Source organism: Filicampus tigris, chromosome 19 (genome assembly GCF_054856515.1).
Source record: "Filicampus tigris isolate MCC_2025a chromosome 19, RoL_Ftig_1.0, whole genome shotgun sequence".
Lineage (NCBI taxonomy): Eukaryota > Metazoa > Chordata > Actinopteri > Syngnathiformes > Syngnathidae > Filicampus > Filicampus tigris.
The window spans coordinates 7785001-7812457 of NC_141235.1; the positions used below are offsets into that span (position 1 = coordinate 7785001).

The 27457-nt window shown below is 46.2% G+C and overlaps 3 protein-coding genes across 4 annotated transcripts in view; 1 reads left to right on the forward strand and 2 right to left on the reverse strand.

Annotated features, from left to right (window-relative positions):
• LOC147129243 (neurabin-2-like) overlaps positions 1-1920 on the reverse strand; it is a 16017-nt gene extending 14097 nt beyond the window's left edge. Inside the window, exons 1-2 of the mRNA XM_086016598.1 lie at positions 1806-1920; positions 192-1561 (exon numbers count right to left, since the gene is read on the reverse strand). Coding sequence (XP_085872724.1) covers positions 192-1451 — 1260 coding nt within the window. The 5' untranslated portion in view covers positions 1452-1561; positions 1806-1920. The remainder of the gene's footprint in view (positions 1-191; positions 1562-1805) is intronic.
• Positions 1-7313, forward strand: part of sgca (sarcoglycan, alpha) — an 8797-nt gene extending 1484 nt beyond the window's left edge. Inside the window, exons 2-12 of one of the 2 annotated variants that reach the window (XM_086016600.1) lie at positions 3234-3382; positions 3482-3598; positions 3699-3850; positions 4063-4129; positions 4488-4686; positions 4763-4931; positions 5735-5943; positions 6017-6043; positions 6130-6303; positions 6373-6399; positions 6475-7313. In XM_086016600.1, coding sequence (XP_085872726.1) covers positions 3346-3382; positions 3482-3598; positions 3699-3850; positions 4063-4129; positions 4488-4686; positions 4763-4931; positions 5735-5943; positions 6017-6043; positions 6130-6303; positions 6373-6399; positions 6475-6481 — 1185 coding nt within the window. In that variant the 5' untranslated portion in view covers positions 3234-3345 and the 3' untranslated portion in view covers positions 6482-7313. Of the gene's footprint in view, positions 1-3233; positions 3383-3481; positions 3599-3698; positions 3851-4062; positions 4130-4487; positions 4687-4762; positions 4932-5734; positions 5944-6016; positions 6044-6129; positions 6304-6372; positions 6404-6474 lie in introns of those variants that run through there. The other variant, XM_086016601.1, reaches the window with a different exon arrangement.
• A 1179-nt stretch (positions 7314-8492) lies between these two features.
• Positions 8493-22396, reverse strand: col1a1b (collagen, type I, alpha 1b). Its single transcript, XM_086016179.1, has 51 exons — positions 22178-22396; positions 20825-21019; positions 19745-19764; positions 19551-19586; positions 19007-19099; positions 18785-18856; positions 18640-18684; positions 18501-18554; positions 18358-18411; positions 18219-18272; positions 18088-18141; positions 17953-18006; positions 17817-17861; positions 17666-17719; positions 17527-17571; positions 17389-17442; positions 16755-16853; positions 16608-16652; positions 16424-16522; positions 16290-16343; positions 16093-16200; positions 15882-15935; positions 15699-15797; positions 15568-15621; positions 15395-15493; positions 15241-15294; positions 15082-15135; positions 14948-15001; positions 14806-14859; positions 14672-14716; positions 14487-14585; positions 12941-13048; positions 12728-12835; positions 12497-12550; positions 12330-12383; positions 12144-12251; positions 11998-12051; positions 11840-11893; positions 11602-11763; positions 11403-11510; positions 11209-11316; positions 11037-11090; positions 10840-10947; positions 10696-10749; positions 10506-10613; positions 10319-10372; positions 10115-10222; positions 9759-10041; positions 9491-9681; positions 9159-9401; positions 8493-9074 (listed from the first exon to the last, which is right to left on the reverse strand). Exons 1-51 carry the CDS (start codon positions 22257-22259, stop codon positions 8928-8930), a joined length of 4350 nt encoding a protein of 1449 aa, XP_085872305.1. The 5' UTR covers positions 22260-22396; the 3' UTR covers positions 8493-8927.
• Between the last annotated feature and the right edge of the window lie 5061 nt (positions 22397-27457).

Sequence of the window (27457 nt, forward strand, 5' to 3'; positions counted from 1 at the left end):
CATCCATTTTCTTTAGTGCTTAACATCATTACGGTCACGGCCGCAAAAGATGGAGTCTATCCCAGTTTACTTTTGGGGCGAGAGATAGGGTACAATTTTATCTATCTCCAGCCAATGGCAGGAGTGGGGGTACATATTGTCAACACTTAGACTGTTCTGCCAATGCGGAACAAATACCATTGTTGACTCACCTTGATGGGCTCGGAACTGAAGCGGATTTTCCTTGACGGGGGCGGTTCCTCCTCAGCGGGGAGCCCAGCGATCTCCGCGCAGCTGGACTCGGCCTCGTAGCGGTCATCGTCCTCGGCATCGTCCTCGGCGTCGTCCTCCTCCTGGCTCGCTCCGTCGTCTCTCATCGTCCGGCTGTCCTCACCTGCCGCCTCCAACCCCATTGAAGTGGCATCTCCGTTCTCGAAGCGCGCCACCATGCCGGCTTCCTCAAGTTGCTCGGCCTTGGCCTCCACTCCAGCATCAGACACGGTCTTTGCCCTGTGCTGCTCCGCCTCTGCCTTTTGACCCCCGTTTACGATCTCAGCCGGGCTGGCCCCCCTGCGCTGGCTCCTCGCAGGCCCCTCTTGATCCCGCTGACCGGAAAAGTCATCCCCCTGGTTGCTGGAGGCCAAGGCGCTCGCCCTCTTGGTGATTATTTTAGAGTTCAACACGCCCACCTTGGCGCTGACCCCCCTGGAGGGGAGCGGGGGCGTGGACGAGAGACGGTTGAGGTTGTTCCGGAGCTCGGCTGCCCGTTCGAAGACGGCGCTGAGCTGGCTGACGGTGGGGGACACGGCCTCGCTGGCATCCAGACTGTCCAGGGACTCTGTGCTGCCGTTGAAGCGGGCCATCATGTCAAGCCTACCCTCCGGCAGGCCCGGGGTCTTGTCTGCCTTGAGCAGAACCCTGGTGGTGGCTAGCTTCTCCTGCTGCTGTTTCTCCAGCTGCTGCTGCTGCTGCTTCTCTTGTTGCTGCTGCTGCTGCTGCAGTTGCAGCTGCTGCTGCTGCTGCTGCTGCTGCTCGAAAATGCGGCGGGTCTCTTGCAGCTTGGAGTAGCTGGGCGATGAAGCCCGCTGGTGGCCGTTCTCGGGCTTGGTGTCGAACTTGCTGACGCGTTCGGACACGGTGGAGCCAAGCTTGAGCAACGCGCTGTGGTCCACGTTCTCGTTCAGGCTACCGGCCCTGGGGAGGGAGAGGCGCACGGCTTTGTCGCTTCCCTTGGCGCCCTCCTCGGTCTCGCTGTCGGCTGTGGTGGTCTGCAGCTGCTGGAACATGTTCTTGATGCGGTGCACGTTGGAGCCGTACCTGCGACCCCGGGGGCCATCCTGCACGTCGCCATTGACGGCGTTGTCGGCGACGGGCTTAAGGGCCTGCATCCCCGCCTCATATGCGCTCCTGTGCGGGGATGGGCTCCTGAGCGTGGAGCCGGCGCTCTTGGAGGTGGGTTCCGTCTTCATCATGGTGGCTCGCTCAGGCGTCGCGACGGATGCTCTGCGACGGCATGTCTTCCCTCCCTCACCCCCGCTGGCAAAGCTCTATTATCCACCGGCGGCCGGCTGATGCGCTCAGGCTAGCGGGGCAGGTGGATCGAGACAAAAACAACAGATCGCATTAAAGGCCTGCATGCACCGCGCTGCAGATCTCATGCACCGCTATGGAGAAAGTGGGCACGATGCATCTGTCATTAGCTTGCGCGAAATTGCAACGGCGATACTTGCGAGATTGTCGCGATCGTTAAAATGACATTTGAACGTGGAAAGTAGAGCTGCGACGAGACGCGGCGGCTTTAGCGCGGCTGACGACAGATTGCTTACGTTTTAATCCCTTTTTAAAGGCAGCATCATTTTGATCTCCTCTTGCGGCGAGCAGCAGATTTCTGCCTGGTCCTCCTCCGCGAGCCGAGAGCCGCTGCTGCATGGAGGAGAGAGATCAGCTGGGTCCTAGCGCTTGCCCAACGCTACACCGGTACACTCAGTCAAACTGTTTTTTTACGGCACTAAGCTTCAAATGCCTCCTTTGTGGTGTCTGCCAGACCCGTACTCAATACTGAGCAATTTAATACGAACGTCAAGGCATCTTGAAACATTTAAATGGATCACATCGACGATTCTCCTCATTAGCGTCGGTAACCCAAAATTCAATTGTCACCAGTGGCTACTCTAATGGTAAAGTTTCTCATGACAATACTTTTAATAATTTGTGTATATAAAGAAATGTATGCGATAAAAAACTTGAGTGAGATAGTGCTATTAACGTAAATATATACCAGTTTTTTTCCATTAGATATTTTTTTTACCCGACAGAAACTCAGAAGGGCAGTTTGTGGTCATTTGAAATCAAATTGAGTGTGCTTATCATTGAGTCAAAATATTTGAAATCAGTACTCACGATTTAAATGTTCTCAAATCAATAGTTACTTGATTTAAGTCAAAGACTTTGTATTGTAACACCCTCGTTTGTATTTAAAGGATGACACAGTTGCGAATGCTCTTCACTTCCTTTCTTCTCACAAGCGGTAACAGAATGCACATTCATTCAGGAGCTGCTATCGGCCACAGCTCACGCCCAGTCACCCAACACACTGACTGTTTGATATTTACACACTCGTAATCTAGTGCATAATTCACTTTTGCTTCATGTCAATGGAATATGGGTGTATATATATGGTACTCTAAATGCTTGTAAAGGACAAAGTACATTTGTGTGGTTTGAATTTAGAAAACGGATGTGCATCATTTTACAGTGGGATAATGGCTCCATCTTCAGGTGGCTTGCACTTACTGATCACGTGGTGTATGACGGCTTTTAACAAATTGGGTTGTCCTCAATGGACATTATTTTTAAACCAAACCATTACGTATTTGCTCATTGGAACAATTATTCAAACAGTTGCACGGATGGAAAAGTGCATTTATATCTATAAGAAGTGGATCACTGGCAAAAAAAAAATAAAATACAGTTTGACAATGGCATAGTGAAGCAAGAGCGCATTCCACTGAATACAATCACACACGGAAGCATGCAAGGAGAGTTGCCTGAGTGAAAGGTGCACAAAGAGTGCTTGCATCTCAGGGGACTGTGCCTTGCTCATCGGCACCTCGACAGTGACCAGGAAGCAGATTAGATTCTCTATCTAGAGTAAATTTTACATTATTGTCTTTACTGACCCCAAATTGCATATTATTGTAATTGCAATATAATTCTCTCGTATGTATTAACTATTTGTTTTAAATATTTACCAGACAGAAGTGTGCCGCTTGTCTGGATGTCATTGGGAGGCGGGAGTGACCAAAATAACCCTGGCCAGTCTTTCTTGCTGTGCACTTGGAGCTGTCAATCACAGGCCAAAACAAGATGGCAGGCTGCTGGAGCTGGTTCCTCTTTCTCACAGGCAAGTTTTTACTTTCTTAAAACATGTACAACCCATGGCTTTGCTACCTTGTTTATGTCACTCACCTCAGATTATCTGTTGTGTTTGATCATACAACAGTTGTGAGTACGGCGCATGCGGAGATCAAATTCAACATCCCAGCAGGGAAGTTTTTCTCCTACGAGTTGATGAGAGAGACGTTCCAGAGTGACTTTGAGCCACTGTCCCAGCTCTACCGTAAGACCCCACACCCTGTTTTTTGGTGTACTCAGTGTTGTGTCCTAGTGAGCGTCAACAAGGTTTTTTACATTTTTTTTATTTTTTATATCATGCACAGTGGGGCGCCTGTATGACGACCCGATGATATTCAAGTGCAACCAGCAGTACTTCCCGGATCTTCCCGAGTGGCTGCGCTTCACCCAGAGGCATCCCTATGATAACGGCTTTCTTTACGGGACCCCGACGTCTCCCGGAAAGAGTGTCATCGAGGTATCTACATCCCTGATAGAAATTCAGAGGGAGGAAATTACAACATGAAATAAAATCAAACAAAAAATGTCAATACCAAACATGAATATTAAGGCAAGGTCATTTGTGAGCTTTGCTAAAATGCATTATTTGGGTTCAACTTTGATGTGCTTGCAAGAATTGTGCTGACTCCCTCACTAACAGTTAAGATATTGTCATCTGGTTTCTGACAGATTTATGCCGTCAACAAGCGAAGCTACGAAACCACCAGGCAGATTCTCGTCCTTAACGTGATTGCAGGTACAAAAAGGATGTATTTGATATTAAGTGGTATACGTTCACTTAGGAGATTAATTAGTTCCAAGACTAAGCTTGTTTTCAGTGTACTCGTATTGTAAATTCAATTTTCCATTCCAGTTCACCAAAAAAGACCATGTTTTTCCTTACGTTTAGTTAATAATAATAATTTTTAAAAAATGCATCATAGCAATTTAGCACAACGATGCCTTGTCAAACAAACAAACACAAATCAAAAAATCGACTGAGCGACGGATCACATGGAAAAACTCGTAAATTGGGGCACTAGTAAGTCAAGGTACCACTGTACTTTCAATGACCCCATGCTAACCCACTCACCCCCACCCCCACCCCCACTTAGACAAGAGCCCACCCTATCAGGCTGAGTTCTTCATCAAGCTACGGGAGATCGAGAAGGTGCTGCCTCCTGCTGTCCAGGATGAGATCAAGCAGGACCTGCAGAAGATGTGGGATACGGAGGCTTTGGACATTGTCAACATCTCCAACGCTCTGGACCGCGGCGGCCGCGTGCCCCTCCCACTGGCGGGACACTTTGAAGGGTAACGCAGCATTGTGTTCGTGTAGCGTTTTTCCTTGCGCCAGTCGATTGATCTCCTTCTCCCGCCTTTGCGCCAGCGTGTACGTGAAGGTGGGATCGGAGCAAAACTTCTCCGCCTGCCTCTTGCGGGCACAGACGCCGCAGCATCAGCGGCAGTGCGCGGCGGGCACCAAAGTCAAAGCTCCCGGAGGATGCAACTTCTGCAGCATCCCCAGCAACTGTATCAGCTGGTGCAGCACTGAGTTGGTGAGACCATTTTGTTGTTGTTGTGAAGACCTGCAGGCATGTTCACTAATTATTTTGTTATTTGTTAGCATGTCAACTGCTTTCATGTTAGTATCTCATAAAGTCTCATAAGGAATAGTACCCAACTCCAGGGCACCATTTAAAATCATTATGGATCTGCTTGAGTGCTTTCTGTGCTCTGGCTGCTATATTGCCATAGGTTAGCATATCACTGTTAGCACGTTATTTCATAAATTCTCCTTGGAAGTAGTCCCTGACAAAAAGGGCATGATGGAAAACCTTTTCAATCTGTTTGAGTGTATTCTGTAGTTTGGTTTCTGCATGTTAGCATTTCAACTGCTAAGTTAGTATTTATTAAACTAACAATGAATTGTAGCCTACCCAAGTACATGGCACAATGTAAAATCCTTCTCGATCTTCCTGAGCCATGTCTGTACTTAGATTGTTATCTTTATTATGTCATCTGTTAGCAAGTTAGAATTTATTTCATTCGCAGTAGAAATAGAATGTGAACACAGGGCACAATGTAAAATCCTTATCAATCTGCCCGAGCACTTTGTGTCCGTGCGATCTTGTTGGAGGGTCATTTCGAAAGATACTTAACCCACAATTGTTCCTGATACTTCATCAACATTAGGTAAAATGAGGAGAGTGTGTTAAAGCTCTTTGAGTACCAAAGGTAGGGAAGTGAAAGCCCATTTGTCATTGACCTTGATGCATGATGGATACAGAAAATACGGCACCATCTTGTGCCCTCATTGAAACCACCCCTTTTTCACCCCCTACTCCACCTTCCCTTGCAGTTTGATCTGTCCCAGCTGGAACCGAGCCCGCCTCCCCCTACCTTAGGTTCCGGCGTGCTCGAGGCCGGCGAGGACTTTGAGCCGCCCGAGTCCCCCGAGGACCGTGACTTTTTGCCAGACTACATCGTGACTGTCGTTGTGCCGCTGGTGCTGGCCCTCATCCTGTGTCTGCTGCTCTCCTATATCATGTGTGGACGTCGCGAAGGCGTGTACGTTTTCAACTGCGCAACACTTGACATACTTTGTGGACGCATCGATATAAAATGTGATGTTTTCTTACAGCGATAAGAGGAACGCAAGGACAAATCAGTAAGTAAAAATGCCATCGCGTGTGGGTCCCCTGCAATGAACGGGGTTTCACTATTAATAACTTTCGCCTGTACTCTGTGGCACAGGATCCAGCTGTACCACCACCACACCATTCTGGACAATACTGACGAGCTTAGGAGCATGGCTAGCAACAGAGGCGTCCCCCCGCCGCTCTCCACGCTGCCCATGTTCGACAGCCGCACAGGAGCCCGGGCGATGCCCTCTGACAGCCCCCGTATGCCCCTCATCATGGCCCAGCAGTAAGAACCTTTTTCTTCACACCTTTTATTTAAAGCAAACTCCCCATTTAATTTGTTATCTCCTCGCAGCGACCCCAATGTCGACACGTTGCCAAGGTGAGACTCCACTCATACACGTTTGCACACTGCTCGACGCTTTAAAGTCCGCATATGTTGCATTTGCCTCTGCAGGGAATAAGAGCGCCGAGGGAGCCGCAGTCCGGGAGGACAGAATGTGTTGTGTGCTCTTTGCGTTTGTGAGTGTTTTTTTCTCTCTAAACGTCACTGTGTCGTTTCATACATTTGTTACAATATTAGTAGTAATGCACAGTTTAAAAGATCTGTTGACATTTTGACCTTTCACTAATAGGACTGTTGTAGAGTAACTTGAGTTGAGTTGAGTCACAAAGTAATAATATATTCCATAGTATCATCTTGATTCTGGTCATTTCGGTGGGTCCATATTATTTCTATATGGATTTAACGGCCTTAGCCTGGTACCGGCTCTAACAGTTAACATACAGCAAATCTATTTAAACTATATACTTATTTTTAAGATACATAACAAGGGTTTTCTTCGGTCAATCCGGTTTCCCCCCACATTCCAAAACAATGTTGATTGAAGACTCTAAATTGTCCAAGGTATGTTTGTCTAAATGTGCCCAGTGATTAGATGGCTACCAGTCCAGGGTGTACCCCTGCCACTTACCCAAAGCCAGCTGTGATAGTCTCCAGTTTACCCGTGACCCTAATGAGGATAAGCAGTATAGAAGATAGATGAATAGAGATTAATATGCACATAATAAAATATACAAGCTCCTACATTTATGTTACAATTTACTCTGAATGCTTTTTACTCTGAATGCTTATTGCGCTTACAGTACACCGGGGGGCGTCAGAATAGCTTCTCATTTTTACACTGCAAGGTCCAAAGCTACTGTCCTTCCTTTTTTATTTATTGCTTTTCTGGGCTTTTTATTGAAAATTTGGGAGATGGCGATTTAAGAAATAAAGTTCTCTCTGTGTGTTAATGTTAGCAAGTGCATTTTTGTTTTGGGAAAATGTCCTAAAAATTATGATTCTGTGGGATGAAATGGAAAACAGGCAGCACAATGTGCTAACGGTTAGCATGTGCACCTCACAGTTCTGAGGCTCAGAGTTTAAGTCTCAGTTCCAGCTTTCCTGTTTGGCATATGCATATACCTCCTCTTGTTGGGTACTCCGACTTACTCCCTATATTTCAATTGTCCATAAGTGTGAATGATTGTTTTTCTACACTTGCCCTACTACTCATTGGCAACCAGTCTGGGGTGTACCACACCTCTCGCCAATAGCCACCTCAATGACTCCAACACACCCGTAACCCTAGAGAGGACAAGCAGTATAGAAAGTGGATGAGTGGAAATGTAAAAGAGTTGGCTTTGTTTTCACTGCTGCTCGTGGGAAGCACAAGTGCAACTGCTGTGGAGAAATTGGTGCAACTTGGCGTTATAGGTACTGATGGGAGCCATTTTGGGTTTCACAACAGTTGCATGACAGGACAGTGAAAAGTCGGCCACTGAGTAGAACCACTTCACATGCTTTATTTCAGCACCCAGCAAAAATAATTAAAAACATCTTGATTTATTATACATGTACAACACAAGTACACAATCTCTCTTTTTCAACCATGAAAGTGGGTCTGCTTCCGGGTTGTTGTTTTTTTTTTTCTTCTTGAGACAACAACAAACAACATAAACAACAGGGCAGGAGATTTGTGCTAGTTTTGTTTTTTTTTTAGTGAAGATGAGACAGAAAAAGAACAACAACGGGCAAGAGATGTAAATTGAAATGGTCACTTTTGTTTTTATCTACAATGACATGCGTTTACAAAAAACAACTGCACGGCAAAGACAAGACAACGAGTCAATTAAGTAGCACCAAAAGATTCCGCGTGCATAAGAGTGGTCAAAATTACAGTCTGACAGCGAATGTCTCACCATCACAACAAGTAGACCTCGTTGAGTTGGTTCTATAGCACCTTGACGTGTTTGCATGCTCCCCAATAGGCTTGTTGTGTAAAATATGACCCTTTTTCTTTAAAAAAAAAAAAAAAAAAAATGGCGGTGACTTCTTGTTACGAGGTAGCCATCAAAGCAATGAAGGTGCACTTTTTTGTTTGGGTTTTTTTGCGTTCCGATGGGACAATTTTACAACAAGGAGACACGTCACACTTTTTACAATTTATTTAACACCAGGAAAAAATGGTACATATCATTTGTTGTTTCTTAATGTCCTTCCGCAGTTGGGCGAAAAACGGCAAAAGTCACCTGCGTTTCATTGCAATAATTGTTTTTTTTTTTTTCTCAAACTCCAAGGGAGACATTTTACACAAGCAAATATCATGTTCTTGTTGCCGTTGGAAACAAACACATTTCTTCTACTTTTTCTCTAGTTTTTTTTAAAGTGTCCTTGTGGAGTGGCAGTCCAGAAACGTCTCACGATTGGAAACAAAAAAAATCGTCTTCAGTGGAGTGGTTTTAAGCGTGTGGACCGATGGTGGCCGAATGAGTTTTGAATGCATAGGAAATGGGATTTTTAGAGATGACTGCTAGAAAAAAAACAACAATGTCATGTCCATATTTCTTCCTTTTTTTCTCTCCTTTTTACAAGAAGCAAACAGGGCCAACTTCAACGCCAAATTCCTGATCAGGGGCACCAACATCCATAGGAGCAATGTCAATGATTGGCAGGCGGGATGTTTTCGATGTCTTGTAGTCAATGACTGTCTTGCCCCATGAGCCAGTGTGTGACTGTGGAAGGGGGAAAAAAAAGCTCAGAAGCATTGCAAACATTCACATTTTGCATTTAAAATCTGAAACACAGCTGGGACTTACCGTGCAGCCATCCTCGCTGACGCTGTATGTGAAGCGGCTGTTGCCCTCGGCTCTGATCTCCACGTCGTTGGAGCCCTGGAGCAGCAGGGCCTTCTTGAGGTTGCCGGAAGCTGAGTCCATGTAGGCGATGCTGTTCTTGCAGTGGTATGTGATGTTCTGAGAGGCCTGGTTGGCCATCAGACGCATGAAGGTCATCTGGATGCTGACATCCTCAGCATCAGCTCCATCGGTACCATACTGGAACTGTTTGTAGGAGATATTGTTGTCATCGACTAGGTCTCAGTGTGCACGTGCTTGGACAAAAAAAAAAAAAAAAAGAGGTCTTTGCTTACCTGGAATCCACCGGTCATGGACTCGCTGAACCAGACGTGCTTCTTCTCTCTGGGGTTTCTGCTCATGTACCAGTTCTTCATGGGCACAGTGGACTGGCTGGGGTGGACACAAGTCTCACCAGTCTCCATGTTGCAGTGGACCTTGATGGCGTCCAGAGGGGAGCCCTGGTTGGGGTCCACCCAGTAGGTGCCTGGAGGAGATGAGTCATGTAAGACCACTTTCGAGTGTATTAATTCTTTTTCTGGGGTGACCGGGATGCCCACTCACCGCTCTGCCACTCGGGATGGCACATCCTCAGGTCACGGCACATGCGGGCGGGGCTCTTCTGGGTGCCGTCAGGGCTGCTGAGCTTCTCGATCCTCTTGGTCAGAGACTCCAGAGTGGTGTCGACCTCCATGTCACGATCGCGCAGAACACTGGGGTCGTCAGCACGGTAATGTCCTCCACGGAAGGGATCGGGGGCCTTCTCCTGAATAGGCTGGCTGATGAAGTCGAATCCGCCACCGGGAGCACCAGGGGGTCCGGGAGGTCCGGGAGGTCCAGGAGGACCCTGGGAGCCATAACAGGTGCTTAGAAACCTCTCACATTCAAGGTGAAAGTTCAAGCATGTGGAAGAAACTTACAGAAGGTCCCATCTCTCCGTTGCGACCACGAGGTCCGGGAGGTCCAATGGGTCCGGGCATACCGTTCATGCCATCCTTACCGTGGGAGCCAGTAGATCCAGAAGGTCCCTATGGAGCAAAAAACACATTATCACGCATATGAAGAAATCTCCTGGAAGCCCCCACACAGGGCCACCACTCTTTTTTAGTACAGATTGTACTCACTCTTGGTCCAGCAGGTCCAGAGGCTCCAGCGGGTCCTCTCTCTCCAGAAGTTCCCTGGAGTCAGAAGAAACCGCCATAAGGATGAAAAGAGAATCTCTTGATATACTTCAAGAAATCAACCCAGACTAAACCAAGCCGTCCAGCCAGGAGTTTTGTGATGAATCAGGGGTAGAAAACTGGTACTCACAGCAGGTCCAGGCATACCCTGCATGCCGGTGAATCCTCTGTGTCCTTTGTGGCCTCTCTCTCCAGCCTCACCAGCCTCTCCTCTGTCTCCCTTACCTCCGGCGGGTCCCTTTATGACAAAACAATGGAGATGTGAAGTTGATTTCCCATTTCATGTCCACACAAACAAGAAAAAGGAGTGAGGAACCTACAGCAGGACCACGGGCACCAGCAGCACCAGAAGGACCAGCAGGACCAGCGGGACCCTGGGAATGAGAAATAGTTCAAAAATGTCAGAGCACTGGAAAATCAGAGGACAAAGAGATTTTCAATATTTCAGTGAGGAAGAGACGTACAGGCTCTCCACGATCACCAGACTTGCCAGAGGGGCCAACAGCGCCTGGGGCACCAGGAGCACCAGGAGCTCCGGGGGGTCCAGCAATACCAGACTCACCACGGTCTCCCTATAGAGGAATATTCAGTGAGCCAACACAGCACATTGCGGTCTGTTTTGGAATGTTTCAAAAGGTGAATTTTCATATTGATTGTTTACCTTGGGGCCAGCAGCTCCATCGCGACCAGGGGCACCATCGTGTCCTTGAGATCCCTGTGGTAGAGTGGCCATATTATGTTACTTTGTATTATGCAAAGCAGACACGCTAGCTAGGTTCGAAACACTGAAGCAATCAGAATCTAATTAAGAACAAGCAAACAGCAGTTCATACCTCACGGCCAGCCTCTCCGGGAGCACCGGACAGTCCAGGGGCTCCAGCGGGTCCAGGGGGTCCACGGGCACCAACAGGTCCACCAGGTCCCTGCTTTCCAGGCTCACCCTGAATCAAAACATTTATGAACAGTAATGAGAAATGTGTGCATTTCAAAATGGTCAACGTTCTGTGATCTCTCGGAGAACGCTTACAGAAGGTCCGGGCAGACCAGCGAAACCACGCTCTCCACGGAGTCCAGGGAGACCAACAATACCACGCTGTCCACCAATACCTTGTGGTCCGGGAATACCAGAGGCGCCCTGCGAAGAAGGACACACTGGGTCAGTTCAAGCCGACAAAAGACAGCCCATCTTTTGTTTAAACAAAGGCCGAATATCACTGTCTACTTACAGGGGCACCATCCGCACCAGGGGATCCTCTCTCACCAGCAGGTCCAGCAATTCCAACAGCACCAGGCTCACCGGGACGACCGGCGGGACCAGTCTCACCACGAGCTCCCCTTGCGCCATCTTTGCCAACGGGGCCACCGGGTCCTGCAGGTCCAGCAGCTCCCTGCAGAGATACACTGGGAGGTCATATCATTGCTCATATAACAGGTGTTCAGAGCTGAACGATGAGAGACACCTACAGCAGGGCCAGCGGGTCCAACTCTTCCAGCGGGTCCGGGGAAACCAGTAACACCCTGCACAACAAAAGAGAAGGTGAAACATAGAATTGAAAGCCAGGGCAGTGTTATTGTTAGAGGTCCATCGCGTTTAAGCACACAAAGCCTCTTAAGATACTTACAGGAGATCCAGCACCACCACGAGCACCCTTGGCTCCAGGAGGACCAGCAGGGCCCTGTGGACACATGTATTTGAAGTTGAGGCTGGAAGCACACTTTTGGAATGAAGACGAGAAGTGAAGGTGATGTGGTTAAGCAGAAAGCCCACCTGGGGGCCAGCAGGTCCAACAGGTCCACCAGGACCAGGAGCACCAGCATCTCCCTTGGGTCCAGTATTACCACTCTCTCCCTTGGCACCAGGCTGACCGTCAGCACCCTGAATTTGAAGGAGACAACATCAGTACAAACTCTTGGTTATCCTTCAACGATGGTTTCGACAAAACCAGGTTCTTACAGGAGGTCCGGCAAATCCAGCAGGTCCAGCAGGGCCAGCCTCTCCACGCTCACCCTGTAGGCATGAAAAGTCATCAAAAATACTGTACACATCTGTAGATACTGAAGATATAAATCCCCAGTCATCAAAAGTGCATCTGATTTTTGAACAATTGGAGAAAAACTTACAGGGGAACCTCGGGCGCCGGTGGCTCCAACAGCTCCAACAGGGCCAGGCTCTCCCTAAAACCATATGCAAAGGAAATCAGATGATTCCCTTATGACAGTGAAGCGCTTTTTGTATTTGTATTAATGATTTGTATGGATGGTCATCTCAACGTCTGAACTTGCACCCGCTATGCATCCAGAGATGTAGCAGGGAACCTGGACATATGGTGAATCAAAATAAATGGATCTTACCTTCTCACCCTGAGAACCAGGAGGTCCAGGGGGTCCGATAGGGCCGGTCATACCGCGGATGCCATCTTTGCCGGGGACACCCTCACCTCCCTTGGCACCAGCCTCACCCTGAGAGGTGAAAATTCAACATATTAATGTTCACCTTCATGGGGCATCATTGATGTCACTCGCCGCTGACACAATTCGGAAAGAGGTTATTTAAGTGATTCTTACTCTCTCTCCCTTGACTCCAGGCAGACCAGCAGCTCCACGCTCTCCTGGCATTCCCTGCATACCGGGGCTTCCTGCAGCACCATTGGTACCAGGGGCACCGGGCTCTCCCTGCATACATAAACAGAAGCATTGTCATTTCAAGGTTTGGTAATTGAACTTAAACAAACAGTATGTCATCAAATGTACTGTGAAGTCGAAGCACTGAACTGAATGGATTTCTCTTAATCAACCAGCTGTATTTGCAGACTCCAAGTCCAGTCACAGACAAAAAAAGGTATAAAAGATACAATAACAAGGTACAAATCTACAGATAAACCAAGATAAGCATAAGACAACGCATAGTTCCTTGAAAGCGCCATACTAGGGGCTGTGGTATGGATGTCTCCAGATCTTATTGCACTTAAATTTTACTGTTTGAGTGATTCATCCGGGAGATAAATTTGTATACTAGCTTTGTTTGTACGGCACGCAAAATTTTCACTCTTGCACTTACAAACAATTCACTGCACTAGTCTATGTAGGTCTACTGAGTAATAATGTCAGGACACACGTAACATCATTTGATCACAAATGCGCCGTACAGTATGCTGTGAACAAAGATTTACTGTAAATATCATTTTATGTACATGTTAAACTTGCATCCACGCACAACACACAATGCTACCTGTAAATGTCTTCGTCATCTGTCATTTAATTCATAATGAAATGACGGCGATACTTGACCATGCTGCAGACAGCAAAATTATTTTTCAACAATGTACAGTCAGGTATATTTCGTTGACGGTCTTTGGTTCTACAGACCACTGTGACACTCTTGTCACAATTACTTGTAATATGATGCACACCGTTCTCTGAATATACATTCAACGTCTGTTGGGGGCCTGCACTACTAGGACTGTGGACCACTTAGTCATCTTTATACATGATATTGTTCACTCATAAAATTTCCAATCATGCACCCAGTTTTGCAGGTCCTCAATTCGCTGGACATATTACCTTTGTAGAAATTAAAAAGAATCGGGATTCAAAGTTACCCCTTTCCTGATGCCAAATAGTGTTGAGACATTGTTCCTCCATTTTACCTGCATTGTCAGATAGGCATACCAATAAACTAGGCTCCACCCTATATATTTAGGCTCCCCTCTCTGATCAAACTTTTTGAATAATTTCCTGTGATTATATCTGATCAAATGCTTTTGAAGTGTCAGTGAAACACAGAAAAACATGATTTTTTTTTTTTCATTCTGTATGGTTCACCGTGTCCTTTAATACATAAATAAACATGTCAGTACTATGTTTAGCTTTAAAAGCAAACGGATTGTCTGGAGACTTCATAAGGTATTTTAACCTGAGAAACAGAATTGTTTTCTCAGCCTCTGGACCGGACTGCCAGTACTGATTTGGATATATTAGGAGTTTTGAGAACTTAGCACGATAGTTAGCATGAAACTAGTTGGTTAGCTCGTAGACAACAGTCACACCTGAATGATAAGCTGTCAGAGGTGTTCTTATTCTACAAAAGGATCTAAGGGTCTCTCCAATTTACCTTAGGTCCGTCGCTACCAGCAGGGCCAGGGGAACCACGGGGTCCGGTTGGACCTCCAACACCAGGAGCACCACGCTCACCAGGGAAACCTCTGTCACCCTGAGTGAAAGAAAGAGAGGATCGGGATCAGTCAGGAGCTCATGACATTTAAGGAATCAGATTTAGCTGAATTTCAGGATACTCACTCTAGGTCCAGATGGGCCAGAAGGTCCGGCCTCACCAGCAACACCCTGGTAAAAGGAGACAGGGTTACGACTCAATACGGTCCTTGAGAAAAATCTTAATGTAAGTATAATGTAATTATGATTCCCATTCTTACCTGCTCACCGGGTTTGCCAGTCTCACCAGTAGCACCTTGGGGTCCGGGAAGACCCTGTTTATGGAAGACAAGCATAATATTGACACACGTCCAAAAATGTAGCAGCCAGAGGTCAAATAGTTAGTGATGTTCTCAAACTTACCTGGAATCCAGAAGGTCCAGCAGGTCCTCCCTCTCCTTTCTCTCCAGCAGGTCCCTGAAGAAGAAAGCGATCAGAGACCTCAGAGCCTGTCTTCATGCATCTACAAGATGACATGGAATTGAGATAATACTTACAGCAGGGCCAGAGGGGCCAGGAGCACCAGCATCACCATCTTTGCCAGGGGCTCCCTGAGAAGAATAGAGGAGTCTAACTTACTTTATGTGGATGTGAAGTTGAACACAGTCTGTTTCACAATAGAAGAATTGAACTCAAATAAAAATAATAGCACTTACGACGGCGCCCATAGCACCAGCAGGTCCTTTCTCACCAGCCTTGCCATTCTCACCCTAATCAAAAGAACAGCAATGTAAGCGTCTGATGGAGATTTAGCGCAGTGCTGCAAACTAACTTGACTTCAGGAAAAAAAATGTTCAGTGCTGCACTCACAGCAACTCCCTTGGGTCCGGGGAATCCCATGACTCCAGGCTGTCCTCTGGGTCCAGTGGGGCCAGCAGCTCCGGGGCGTCCATCTTGTCCAGCAGGACCCTTGAAGATTATAAGAAGTTGAGCATCGATTTCCCCGTGTGCTCAAGGCATCTCATGAATGAATTTGAACTTACAGCAGGTCCAACTTTGCCATCAGCACCAGTGGATCCGGGGCTACCAGTCATACCCTGTGGAGAGGGTTTGCATAATTAGAGCTCATCCATACTGAAATGTTGGACCATAAGTAATACAGAGCAGAACTCACCTTGGATCCAGGTGCACCAGGAGCGCCAGGGGCTCCGGACTCACCAGTGGCTCCCTGAGGTCCGGCAGGGCCTGTGGCACCACGCTCACCAGGGGCTCCCTATCACATGCAGAAGGTAAAATGAAATACTTCATCTAGCAATACAAGCATGGGAACCAACCAGGAAGTCACCCACTAACTCACCTTGCCACCAACAGCTCCGTCAGCGCCGGGGAAACCGCGGGCACCAGGGGCACCCTAAGAGAAAAAGAAGACAACATTAATGTGTGCTGAAGCTTCTAGATAATCTGCATCAAACTCAATATTGGCTCAATAGCACAAATAAAGGGTTTGTCCAAAATTTGGGCAGATTTCTAAAAAATAGAATTGACAACAGAATGAGGCAGTAACATACACGCTCTCCAGAAGGTCCACGGGGTCCGCCAACACCAGGCTCTCCACGAGGTCCTCTTTTGCCCTCCTCACCAGATGGGCCAGGAAGTCCCTGAACTCCAGCTGGGCCCTAATGGGGAAGAAATCAGGCAAGTTTTATTTTTGTGTCATCCAATTTGAAGAGTGACGATAAATCCATGTTTGTTTGCTGAAACTTACAGTCTCTCCCTTGGCACCAGGCTCTCCCTTGGGACCAGCAACACCTGGGTCACCCTGATGACATAAAAACAAACTGTCATGATCATATGTGGGCCAAAACCAAAAATCATCATCATCGTCTGTTGGCTACTCACGTTGTTACCCTTGGGGCCAGGAGCACCGACGGCACCCTGACCTCCAGCGGGACCACGAGCACCGGGGAAACCGGGAGCACCAGCAATACCGGCGGGACCCTGTTGGACAGAGAGAGCAGTGTCACAACCAGCTCCCAATGTAGATGTGAATGTACCAAATGTATTCGGTGAGTGTGATACTTACAGTAGCACCCTTGGCACCAGGGACGCCATCAGTTCCTGGAGCACCCTATGGAAGCAGCACCAACACCACCACCATGTTTAATTACATTATAAGAACATATGAAATGGATATGACAATGCAGAAGAGAGATGTGCAGCCTAAACTCACAGCGGGTCCAGCAGCTCCAGCGGGTCCTGGGTTACCAGGCTCACCACGAGCTCCCTGGGCTCCCTCGGCTCCACGAGCTCCTTGGGGACCAGTCTCTCCCTAAGCGGGAAGTTGACATGGAAATATGTCATATTGAATGTAATTCATACATTCTAATCATGCTACGCAGAAATCCATCGGTCCATCCATCCATTTTAGGAACCACTTATCCTCACTAGAGGGCGTGCTGGAGCCAATCTCAGCTGTCTTTGGGTGAGAGGCGGGGTATACCCCGAACTAGTTGCCAGCCAGCCGCCGGCTGAACAGAAACGTTAAAGAATTTGTGTTTTGTTTTCATTGCACCATGTCATAATTTTAGCATTATTTTCCCCTAACTACCTCACAACCTGTTCGACATCAGATGTTAATTTGTGCCATCTAGTGGCAACAAAGAACCTGCTAAGACCCTTTCCATTTAGACGTTTATTTATTCATTTGTTCATTATTCAATATTTGAATTTCTTTGGAAGACAATGGTATCATATGATACCACATGCCACATGTGGCAGTCACACGACATGAGGAGGAACACCTAATTTACGAATCATGATGTTCGAATTGCTGTAGCTCAAACTTCCTCTTTTGGGTGACTTACCTTCACACCAGCACCACCAGGGAATCCAGGGGGTCCAGCAGGTCCAGTGGATCCCTGAAAAATGAAGACAGCATGTTAGCCGACAATTCCAAAGAACACTAGCACATCAGACGTGCAAGTGAAATGACAAATACTCACAGGAGGTCCAGCAGGGCCAGCATTGCCATCGTTACCACGAGCACCCTGAACAGGAAGTGTTGAAATATAAGTCAAATCAAAAACAGGATACCGATGGTAAAACCATGTCTGCAGTCATAGCCTAGCTCGTAGCACTTACAGCAGGGCCGGCAGGTCCAGGACGGCCTCTCTCACCGGGAAGACCGCGAGCACCCTGGGGAATAAAAACAAGATTTTAGGGTTCATCCTGTCAAAGTTGTCTTTATGAATGTTGACTGAATGTGATTGATGGAGGCGAGACAAAAACCCACCATGGCTCCGGGGATACCGTTCTCACCATGGGCACCAGCCTCTCCCTGTAGACAGAGAAAGAGATGGTTTTTCACACGGCTCACCAAATCGGAAGTCCTTCAGGAAAGATGTCCATCCTTCCATCCTTCCTCTTACCTTAGGTCCGGCAGGTCCAGCATCTCCCTTAGCTCCATCCAAACCGTTGAAACCCTGTGGACAAAATCAGCGGCATGACATCAACACGATGACAACACTCATCACAGTATCCCACTGCGAATGCTCCCAACTCACTCTGTGTCCCTTGATGCCAGGAAGTCCGGGGGTTCCGGGGAATCCACGGGTACCCTGCAGCAGGAGAAATTTGTCAACCAGGCACTTGTGTCACCTGATCCTTGCCCCTCTTCCCAGTGGTGATTACTCACCTGCATGCCAGGGGCTCCACGCTCACCAGGGCGTCCAGCCTTGCCAGCCTCACCCTATTGACACACAGGGACATGGTTAGTACATGTGTTGGGGACAACTAAAAGATGGGCATTTGGCATGATCGATAAACTCCCTTACATCATCTCCGTTCTTTCCATGGGGGCCAGCGGGACCACGAGCACCCATGGGGCCCTGCAACACAAAAGGATGATCGCATTGAAGTGTAAATAGCAATAGCAGGTTGGGGTAAGTTATGAAAAAGAAAGCTTGAGGATACTCACAGAAGCTCCGGGCTCACCGGGCTCACCGGGGGGACCGGTGAAACCCTGAGGACCCTGATGAACAACAAATCCAGAAGATTAACAACACAACATCCAAAATGAAGAAGCATGACTGAGAGTTGAGGAGGGGGATACTTACAGCAGATCCAGGAGGTCCGGCAGGACCACGAGGACCCATTGGACCCTGTTGATAAGGTAAGTGAATAGTCAATACAAGCTTTGAAGGACAGGCGTATTCCGATTTAGTTTAAACAAACAGGTGTCTTGATGAACAGCCTTCATACCATGGGGCCGGGCATTTGTGGGCCGCCGCTGGACTTGGTGTGGTCCCCATAGCTCATTTGAGGAGAGAAGTTCTGTCAAAGGGGGGGGGAAGGTAAAGAATTAGCTGCTGGGCTTTGAAGATGTAACACTACAATCACAGAAGCCAAAGCTTATGAATAACAAATAGTAATCACATTTCCATCAGGATTAATTTAATGCTATTGTATTTTAATTGAACATACTCCGCCAAGGCCAGGGGGGCCAGGGGGACCAGGTGGGCCGGGAAGTCCAGGCTGTCCAGGGATTCCATCATTTCCAGGAGGACCCATGGGACCCTAGAAAGATATGAGATGGACCATTAGCCGTGAAAGTAAGTTTAATTTATGACAACATTCATATTTAATGCATAGATTTGACATCAATTTGTGCAATAGAATGCACTATTGAAATCCCCCAAGTGGGCTAAAACCTTCGACCGACAAAGTTGTTTTGCTACCACTTGAAAAACGTGTTGCCTTGGAACTTTTAATGTACCGGTGAACTTGTGACCTGGATATTGTCGCCACGATGTCATCACTGCCCAGTAGCATTTTGCATGTGAATGTACCTTAATTCTTGTCATTTGAATAGGCCAAACTATCCCTAAAAAATGTTAAAACATCTGAAGTAACCAGACCACAGATGGTGGCTAATGCGTTTGATATAGGAGTTGACAACTACGGGTAGATGGAATGTTAATGTGACACTATAATAATAAGTAATAACGAACATATTTGCATAACTTACCACGTCTCCCTTGGGACCAACGTCTCCCTTGATTCCCTACAAACAGACAACAAAACAAAAAATAGTGAGGTTATGCTGTCTACACCATGTCCGCTGTAGCATGCAGAAGCTAATCTGTAAACATCTGCAAGGAGAGCTGATTTTCAGAAAACATGCATTCACATTCATAGAGGGTCAATAACAAGTGGCATTACCTCTTGGGGGTTAACGGGTCCTATGGAAGGAGAAGAAGGACAAACAGGTCACACATTGTTCACCCATTACATTTTTAAAGCTACATAGCTTTAAAATTAGCTTCAACAGTTAATTTTAAAGCTACACAATCAATGCTGACGGAAGAGGGCAACATTTCAGAGCAATTGAAAGAATCTTGGGAAACTGTTATGTGGAATAACAATGAGATTGGAAATCAGCAATTCACAGGAATGGACGCTGCATATCATACGTTCTTTGGCCTAGCTTTGCGACCATGCGGCTCAAATTATAGTTTTGCTTTGAGGCGGACATTTAGGGAAATTTGAAATTTTTTTAAATAAAAAAATGTACTGAAGAGAGGACACATTGAGGTGTCACAAGATAAAACTGCAGAAGTACCACATGAAATGTGAGATTACGTGATCCATCACATGATTGATGCATTTATCGTACGCAAAATTTGTTGTCAGTTGGTTTTATCATCTGTGAACTGTGAATTCGCTTATCGACAACTTTATTGTCGGGCGGGCGTGGTATCGTTTACATTCTTTGTTGTTGTTGTTGTTGTTAGCTAGATCAATTACAAAGTTTGTTGTCAGTCGAGTTATCGATTACAAGCCATTGTTGACTATATGTTTATCGTTTGCGTACTTTGGCGTCGCTAGGTTTATTATGATCTTTGCTGTTGTAGTGTTTATATTTACAAACTTTGTTGTTGTTTGGTATTGTTTGCAGACTTTTTTTAAATTCCGTTATTCATTTGCTTTCTTTGATGACATAGTCTTTATGCTGCTTGCTCCTGCACTTCCGAATCAAAAAACTCTGACAAAAATCCGAGACAAAAAAGGCAATATTTGTGAAGGACGTGAGACATAGCAGCGGCATTTGCCCGCTATTCTGTAAGCGTGCATAAATCCAAAGCAATTCCTAAAAAAAATCCCCAGGGGGCGTGCAAGGACCTCCATCTTGTTAGGACGCGGAGATGCTCAGACTGGGCCCAAATTGCCACCGCAAAAAATAAAAATGCTACGTGAACGGCACAGTGTTGAGGCTGAGGAGGACGGAGGGTGAAGTAGTACCGTCTTGGTCGGGGCAGATGGGGCAGCATTCTCCCTCTGGGATGATGGGGTCGGCACAGTCAGAAGCGTCCTCGCAGATGACCTCGTCGCACATCACTGTGCCGCTGTCGCAAACACAGATCTGGCACGGCTCTGGTTTCCACACATCCTTGTCGTTGTAAGACTGTCCGTCGAGTGTGCAGCTGCCAAATGTGCCTGCACGACAACAACGAGTCGGTCAGTCACTCTCCCACATGAAAGCACCGTGGCATTGAGTGTTAATTTGAGTAAATGGATAATTACAGCAACTAATGCATAGTTTGTATATGTAAGGCCTTCAACCCTTCTGATACTTTCAAAACACAGAATCAACAGACAGGTAACAGTTAAATATTGCAACTTTTCACAAGCTTTTCACAGAAACGACTCAAATTTGTATCATTTGTGGTTAAAAAGAAAGAAAGAGAAAGAAAATTTAATTCTCCAGCAGTGGGCCTCCATATATTCCAAACAGGAAACGGACCCGTATTTAATTGTTGGTGGGCGTTTGAGGCCTTTATTAGGGACAGACGTGGCAGTACCGAAATTGACCACCAGACGGTGGTCTTGCCCGAGAAAAGAACGCCCTCCTCCTACCCTGTGATTAATTGACGCGCTACGTCACAACTCAGCAATTTTTCCATTGTCTCCCCTCCTTTCAACCCACCTTTCCTCAAACTGTACAACTTTAGACTTTTACATCAGATTTAATTATTGGGGGTTTTTTTACCCAAGATTTAACATATTTTTCTTTAATTCACAACCAATTTTAATGCTTCAATCCAAGTTCACTATGGCTTTGATGATTGAGTGTGGTCTTAAACGTATATAAGAAAGGAACAGAACTGGGATGCTTATTTTGGTGGATTTAAGTGAATCTTCGCAGAAGTGACCATAATTGGGACCTTTATCCTAGTCTGACGACTTTTGCGACAGTCTCCCAAAGTGACTTCTAAGTTTTCTGCAAGGTTGGTTTGCCCTCCTAAACTGACAAAAGTAAGATGTTCTGTCCTTTAAAAAAAAAAAAAAAAAAAAAAGTGTTTTGTCTCTTTCTCCTGGTGGCCCCTCTGAACCTAAACATGTGTCAGAGAGAGGAGATGCAGCTGCACTCCCTTAGGAGGACGCTCACTGAGCGTGTATGTGCACGCCAGGAAAAAAAAAAAAAAAAACCCACACAATCCACTCCTGCACAAATGGACCTCCAAGAGAACCCCAAAAAGGCATCCAGAATGAGCATTGTCTTTTTCCAAGTCTCTGTCCAATCCTGATGGGGCCACACACTGCTCCTAACCCCACCTCGAAAACAAAATATCAATGTTATAAAGTGATACTTACTATCATCCTCGCCTTGACCTCTCACCACCAGCACAGCTGCGCTGAGCAAAAGCGCTAACCGAATATCCACAAAGCTGAACATGTCTAAATATTAGACATGTAGATTCTTTGCGACAGGGGGGGTCCTTTTTTCGTCTCCTCAAACGCCACTCATACACGGTAGGGTCCGGTCTGTGTGCGTAACTCCAATCCAGACCCCAGCAGAAACTCCCTACTGCCTCAACAAATCACTTAGCGGGGCTTTTATATGCCCCGAGCTTTTCTGGGGAGGGCCCCAACCGCGCGCACCCTCCTTCCAGCGTGCACAGGGGGGCGGGAAAAGGGCTGGTGGGTGTCTTTAAACATGTCCCATGCAGGAAAAAAACTTGGTGCGCGATGATGGTGAGGATCATTGACACGCTTAACGCGCTTTAAGCAAGGTCGCTTCCTTGTGGACTCTTCCATTACTTTGGGCTTTACGCGTTTGGATGTGACATCAAATGACGGATAAAAAAAAAAAAAAAAGTGATCGGTTTGCAGTTTGAGTGTAAAACGTGTCCTCTCACAATATGAAGCCTAAAAGATGGTTGAACTTGTGCGTGATTCCGCACGACCGAGCACCATCCATGTCCCATTAAATGTCATTAAACGACCCGATTCTGCTTTGTGTAATCACACTGCGTCCCTCTATATTAAAGTGATTCAATAAAACACACAGCGTTATGTTCAAAACGCGCACACGATTATGATAAAGTGCAGCTCGAGAAGACGTAAGGCAGAAAGACGAGGGAAGAAAAAAGTTGGCAGGGCCACAAAGCAGCCAGCCTGCTTACAATGTGGACACGTTGCAGCTTCTACACGTTGGCCCACTCTGACCTCTCATTTCACTCACTCTCCTCCATTCTTTCTCTCTCTCCTTCTCGAGAGTGAAGAAGAAGAAGAAGCAGCAGTCTGGGATCAATAAAATATGTGAACATGAGGTCTTATCAAGCACACAGGTTTAGGAAGTTTCAATTTTCTCGTGAACACGTGGATCTGTTACTCCTATGATTATTGTCACTAGTATTGCTGGTTTTAGCATTAGTCATTGTTGGAGTGAAAGAAATAATCATAGTCGCATTCGTATTCTATAAAGTGCTACTGATAGGAGGGGTAGTTGCATTTGTAGCAGTGGTCACATTTTTAGTCAATAATGGTAATGGTCGTATTTTTTCGGAGTTGTAGTAGTACTCATAATAGTACTAGTGGTATTGGAAGTAGTTGTTGGAGCACTATTAGCGGTTGCATTAGTAGTCCCTTCAATACCAGTGTTAGTAGTAGCGGAGTAAGAGTGAAAGCAGTAAAACTCGTAGTAGCAGTAGTAGTCATGAAGGCAGTAGTCATAGTCACATTGAGGGCAGAACAAAAATGGATGGGCTGGTATAGGAATTGAAGAAATACTACTTGCAACAGTAGTGTAGAAGTGCCTTTCGCAATGGTTGCAGGAGAAGTTGCAGTAGCAGAAGTTAGTAGTCGTGTTAATGCCAGGAGGAGTGTTGCATTACTAGTCTCATTAATAGTAGTTGATGGAGCAGTAGTAGTAGCAGTACTACTTAAAATAGTATGTATGTAGCATATATTGTATTAGGACTAGTAGTACTCGGGGCGATGGAAGTGGAAGTGATAAGAGGAGGAGCAGCAGTAATATTAGTAGTACTGTCAGTGCAGGAGTATTAATAGTAGTGCTTGTCATAATGGTTGAGGCAGCAGTGGAGTTGTTGTCGTAATAGTTGTGGTCATCACAGTATTGGTATTGACAGAAGTAGTGGGAGTGGTAATTGTAGCAGTAGTAGGGATAGTAGTACAGTATTACAAATAATTGTAGCAGGCGTCATAATTGTAGTCGGACTGGTGGAAGTAGCACCAGCAGTAGTTTGGGTGATGTACTGGGAGTTGAATTAGTACTAGTAGGAGCAATGGAAACAGTAGTCATCATAGTAGTAATAGTATTAATAGTGGTATTGGTAGTAGGTGTAGGAGGAGCAGTAGTACTTGTAGTATTGACTGCAGTAGTAGTCTTAATAATAATAGTAGTTGTTCTACTTGTAATAGTAGATGTGGTAGTACTGGTACTACTACAATTGTTAGAAGTGTACTTGGACTACTTGGAGTGGTAGCGGTGTTAGTATCGTAGTACTGATAGTGAATGGATCAGGAGTAAGTGTTGTAGTATTTGTAGTGATAGTAGTACTGATAGTAACATGAGTAGTAGCGGTAGCAGTAATACTGGGCACAGTGGTATTAGTAGTACTAGTTAGATGGAGTCAGACGCGTGACATTGGAACGTCGGTCGAAAAGTTCCACGAGTGAACCGGGGCTCTGTGTTTAAATAGAACTTGTAATTTTCTGCCGTGCGCCTCAGAATGGAGTCTGGTTGCCTCGCTATAACAGATCGTTTTGTGGCCTCCCCTCCGCCCCGCCCCCCCCCCCCCCTTTGGGCGGAAGCGCTTAAGCTCATTCCGACCTGCAGAATATTCCATCAGATCCCAGTCAACGGGATGGGTCGGCTCCGGCCGGCTCAGGTGAGCGCCAGGAATTGAAAGCGAACAGGTCCCACTGTGACAAGAAAGTAGATGCCGGACAAAAATATCTCATTTTGGTCCACAAATATTTGCCCACGTCAGTTGAAGGTGATCAGGATGGAAGGTGGTAGGGAGATTCTCTTCATCTGGAGCGCTAGGCGCTGTTGTGGCTTTTTCGCCAGGCAGGGGGTGTGCACAGACTAACTCACTGTCTTCGGCATAGTTGGACTTAGTCATAGACTTCACCATAGACTAAGACTAAGACTTGAGATATAGTGGTGTGTTGAGAGAGGGAGGTCTGTGCCGCTGTGGGAATGATCACAGTCGACGTCATTCATGGCCGATCAAAGCAGCTCCTCCCATTCTCTTTAAATGTGACACAGTCACTCGGGTTGTGCATCATTTGAATTTGATTGATTCCGGTTCGGATTGAGCCACAGGCTTAGGACAAAACGTACGGCAAAACTGAACAGAATGATCGCCGTAATGATGCGCAATGCAATCAGCAGTGGGGTTGAAGTGAAAAATAACACATTTATTTGCATTGCTTCACGTAGCAAGTCTTTGTAGCTGTCGCCGGGTGTCAGAAAAAGAGCAAACTTCACATTCCCAGCAAGCCTGTGAGCTGCAGCGGGCACGTGTTCCTACTTGTAGCTTTGCACTTAAGCTCCCCCCCCCCCCCATGCCTCACTACCCTTCATACACACTATTTACACTAACAATCAGCATTATAATGACTGTGGACATTTAAAAAATAGGCATTTCATATCTCCTTTCAGTGACTGCTTCGCCACTGGTTTTCATCTTTTGACTCTTTGCTTGTTTTTCAGGGTCACCTGCGTCAGATAAATGACAGGGGACACACTATATAATATCTTTGGATAGGAAGTGAACTGTGATGCACGTCAGCTGAAACATAACATTTGAACACTGATAATTACGCTTTTTTTTTTTTCTTGCTGCCTTGCCCTTTACCTTTTTGGAGTGCGGCAAGTGACTTGCAGTGCTTCGAGTGGGAGTCTTACTGGCGAGACCTAACAAGAAGGATCTCCATGTCTGTCTTCAAATTTGCTTCGCAGTTTTTTTTCACAAACTTCAAAAAGTGACACGGCAGCTTTTACTGATGCATTCGCGGGCATATTTTAGGGCAGGAATCTTCATTTTTCTCAGAATTGGCCTCATATTTTCATGACTTTTAGAAACTTAAAGTAACTTGGCAAGCTTACAAATGCTGGTGCGTTCACTGATGCTTTCTCGTGGAGGAATCCTTGGTTTTCGGTCTCATTTTTTCATAACTTTTAGCGCCTTCAAAATGTTGACATTGCGTGATTTTTACTGGAGCGTTCGCTGATGCTTTCCGGAAACGGAATCCTCGATTTTTTTTTTTTTTTTCAAAGTGTGATTTTTATTCCTGTGGCCTAATGTGAAAAAGAAGGGCTCGCCATGTTATCTTTTGTCTTTTCAGAGCCTGCGTGTACACTAGAAGCCATCATTTGCACTCAGGCTGCTCATTTTGGGCGAACAAAAGTTTTGGGTCGCATTCCACCAACAGGAAGTCAAGAAACAGAGGTTCTGTTGCCAAAATTTGCAGCTCGAACTGTTTCTACCACTGAGCTCTTTTGATAACGTTCTTCCACACCAAACTCACACAAACGCACCTTCATGGTTGTCCATTGCACCGATACTTTTGAGGCCTTTTTTTTTTCTCACGACGTCTCGGTCTGGTTTTCTTTTACTGTCTGGCTGCGTCCTCCATCCCAGCCCCCACCGCATCCATCGCTCCCTCCCTCTCTCTCTCTCTCTCGTGCTCTCCCATCCTTCCTTCCCTCCCTCTTCCCCACCTCCACCAGTGCTGCAGACATCCAGTCAGACAGCCCAGATGGAAAATCTGACTGAATCCTTCCCTGGATTTTTAGATAATATGCAAGTTGGCTGGCAGGCTGCTTTTGAGCACACAGTTCGGTTAAAAGTGATTAGAAGTACTGTTGAGCATGAAATGATTGTTTTAATAACACCCTGCGCAACACGTCTTATTGATCCGTTTGTCTTGAAAGTGGGCCGTGGTCGAGCGCCGTCGAGCGAAAGGGGTGGGTGGGATGGAAGGTGTCAGATTTCCCTACATTGGGAATGTTGCACATTTTCTCCCAACCTTTTTGAACCTTTAAAAAAATGTGACACGGCACGCTTCTGCCGGTGCGTTCACTGGTCATTAGTAAGGGAGGAATCCTCAGTTTCCTCTACACTCGCCACGACTTTTCGAACCTTCCAAAAAGTGGTGTGTTCAGAAATTGCCAGTTTGATCCAAACTACGCTGTCGTGGCTTTTAGAAGCTTCAAAAACAAAGTCCCATTGCAAGATTTTTTACTGGGGCGTTCATTGACGCCTTCGATTGGAGGAATCCTCAGCTTTCTTCAAATTGGTTTCATGTTTTCATGACTTTCAGAACCTTAAGACAAAGTGACATGGTGTGTTCATTGGCGCTTTCTAGGAGATGAATCTTCAGTTTTCTGAAACTGATCTCTGTTTTCAAAATGAAGCTTTAAAAAAGTGACATGGCGTGCTTTTCCTGGTGTGTTCAGTGATGGAGCAATCCTCATTTTTCTCCATGTTTGTCTTAAATTTCTATTAGTTTTAAAACCTTCAGTGATGTGGTGCATTCACTGGTGCTTTATAAATTCGTAATCTTCAGTTTTCACCAAACTGGTCTACATTTTAATGACTTTTTAGAAGCCTTATAAAA

Bases quoted from the DNA above. Each gene is read 5' to 3' on its own strand.
- col1a1b (XM_086016179.1), bottom strand. From the start codon at position 22,259: ATGTTCAGCTTTGTGGATATTCGGTTAGCGCTTTTGCTCAGCGCAGCT. The intron at 19,100-19,550 runs GTAAGTTATGCA...ATATCTTTCTAG, and splicing joins TTGGTCCCAAGGGAGACGTG to GGTCCCATGGGTCCTCCTGG. The intron at 10,042-10,114 runs GTAAGTTTCTTC...TATGGCTCCCAG, and splicing joins ACGGAGAGATGGGACCTTCT to GGTCCTCCTGGACCTCCCGG.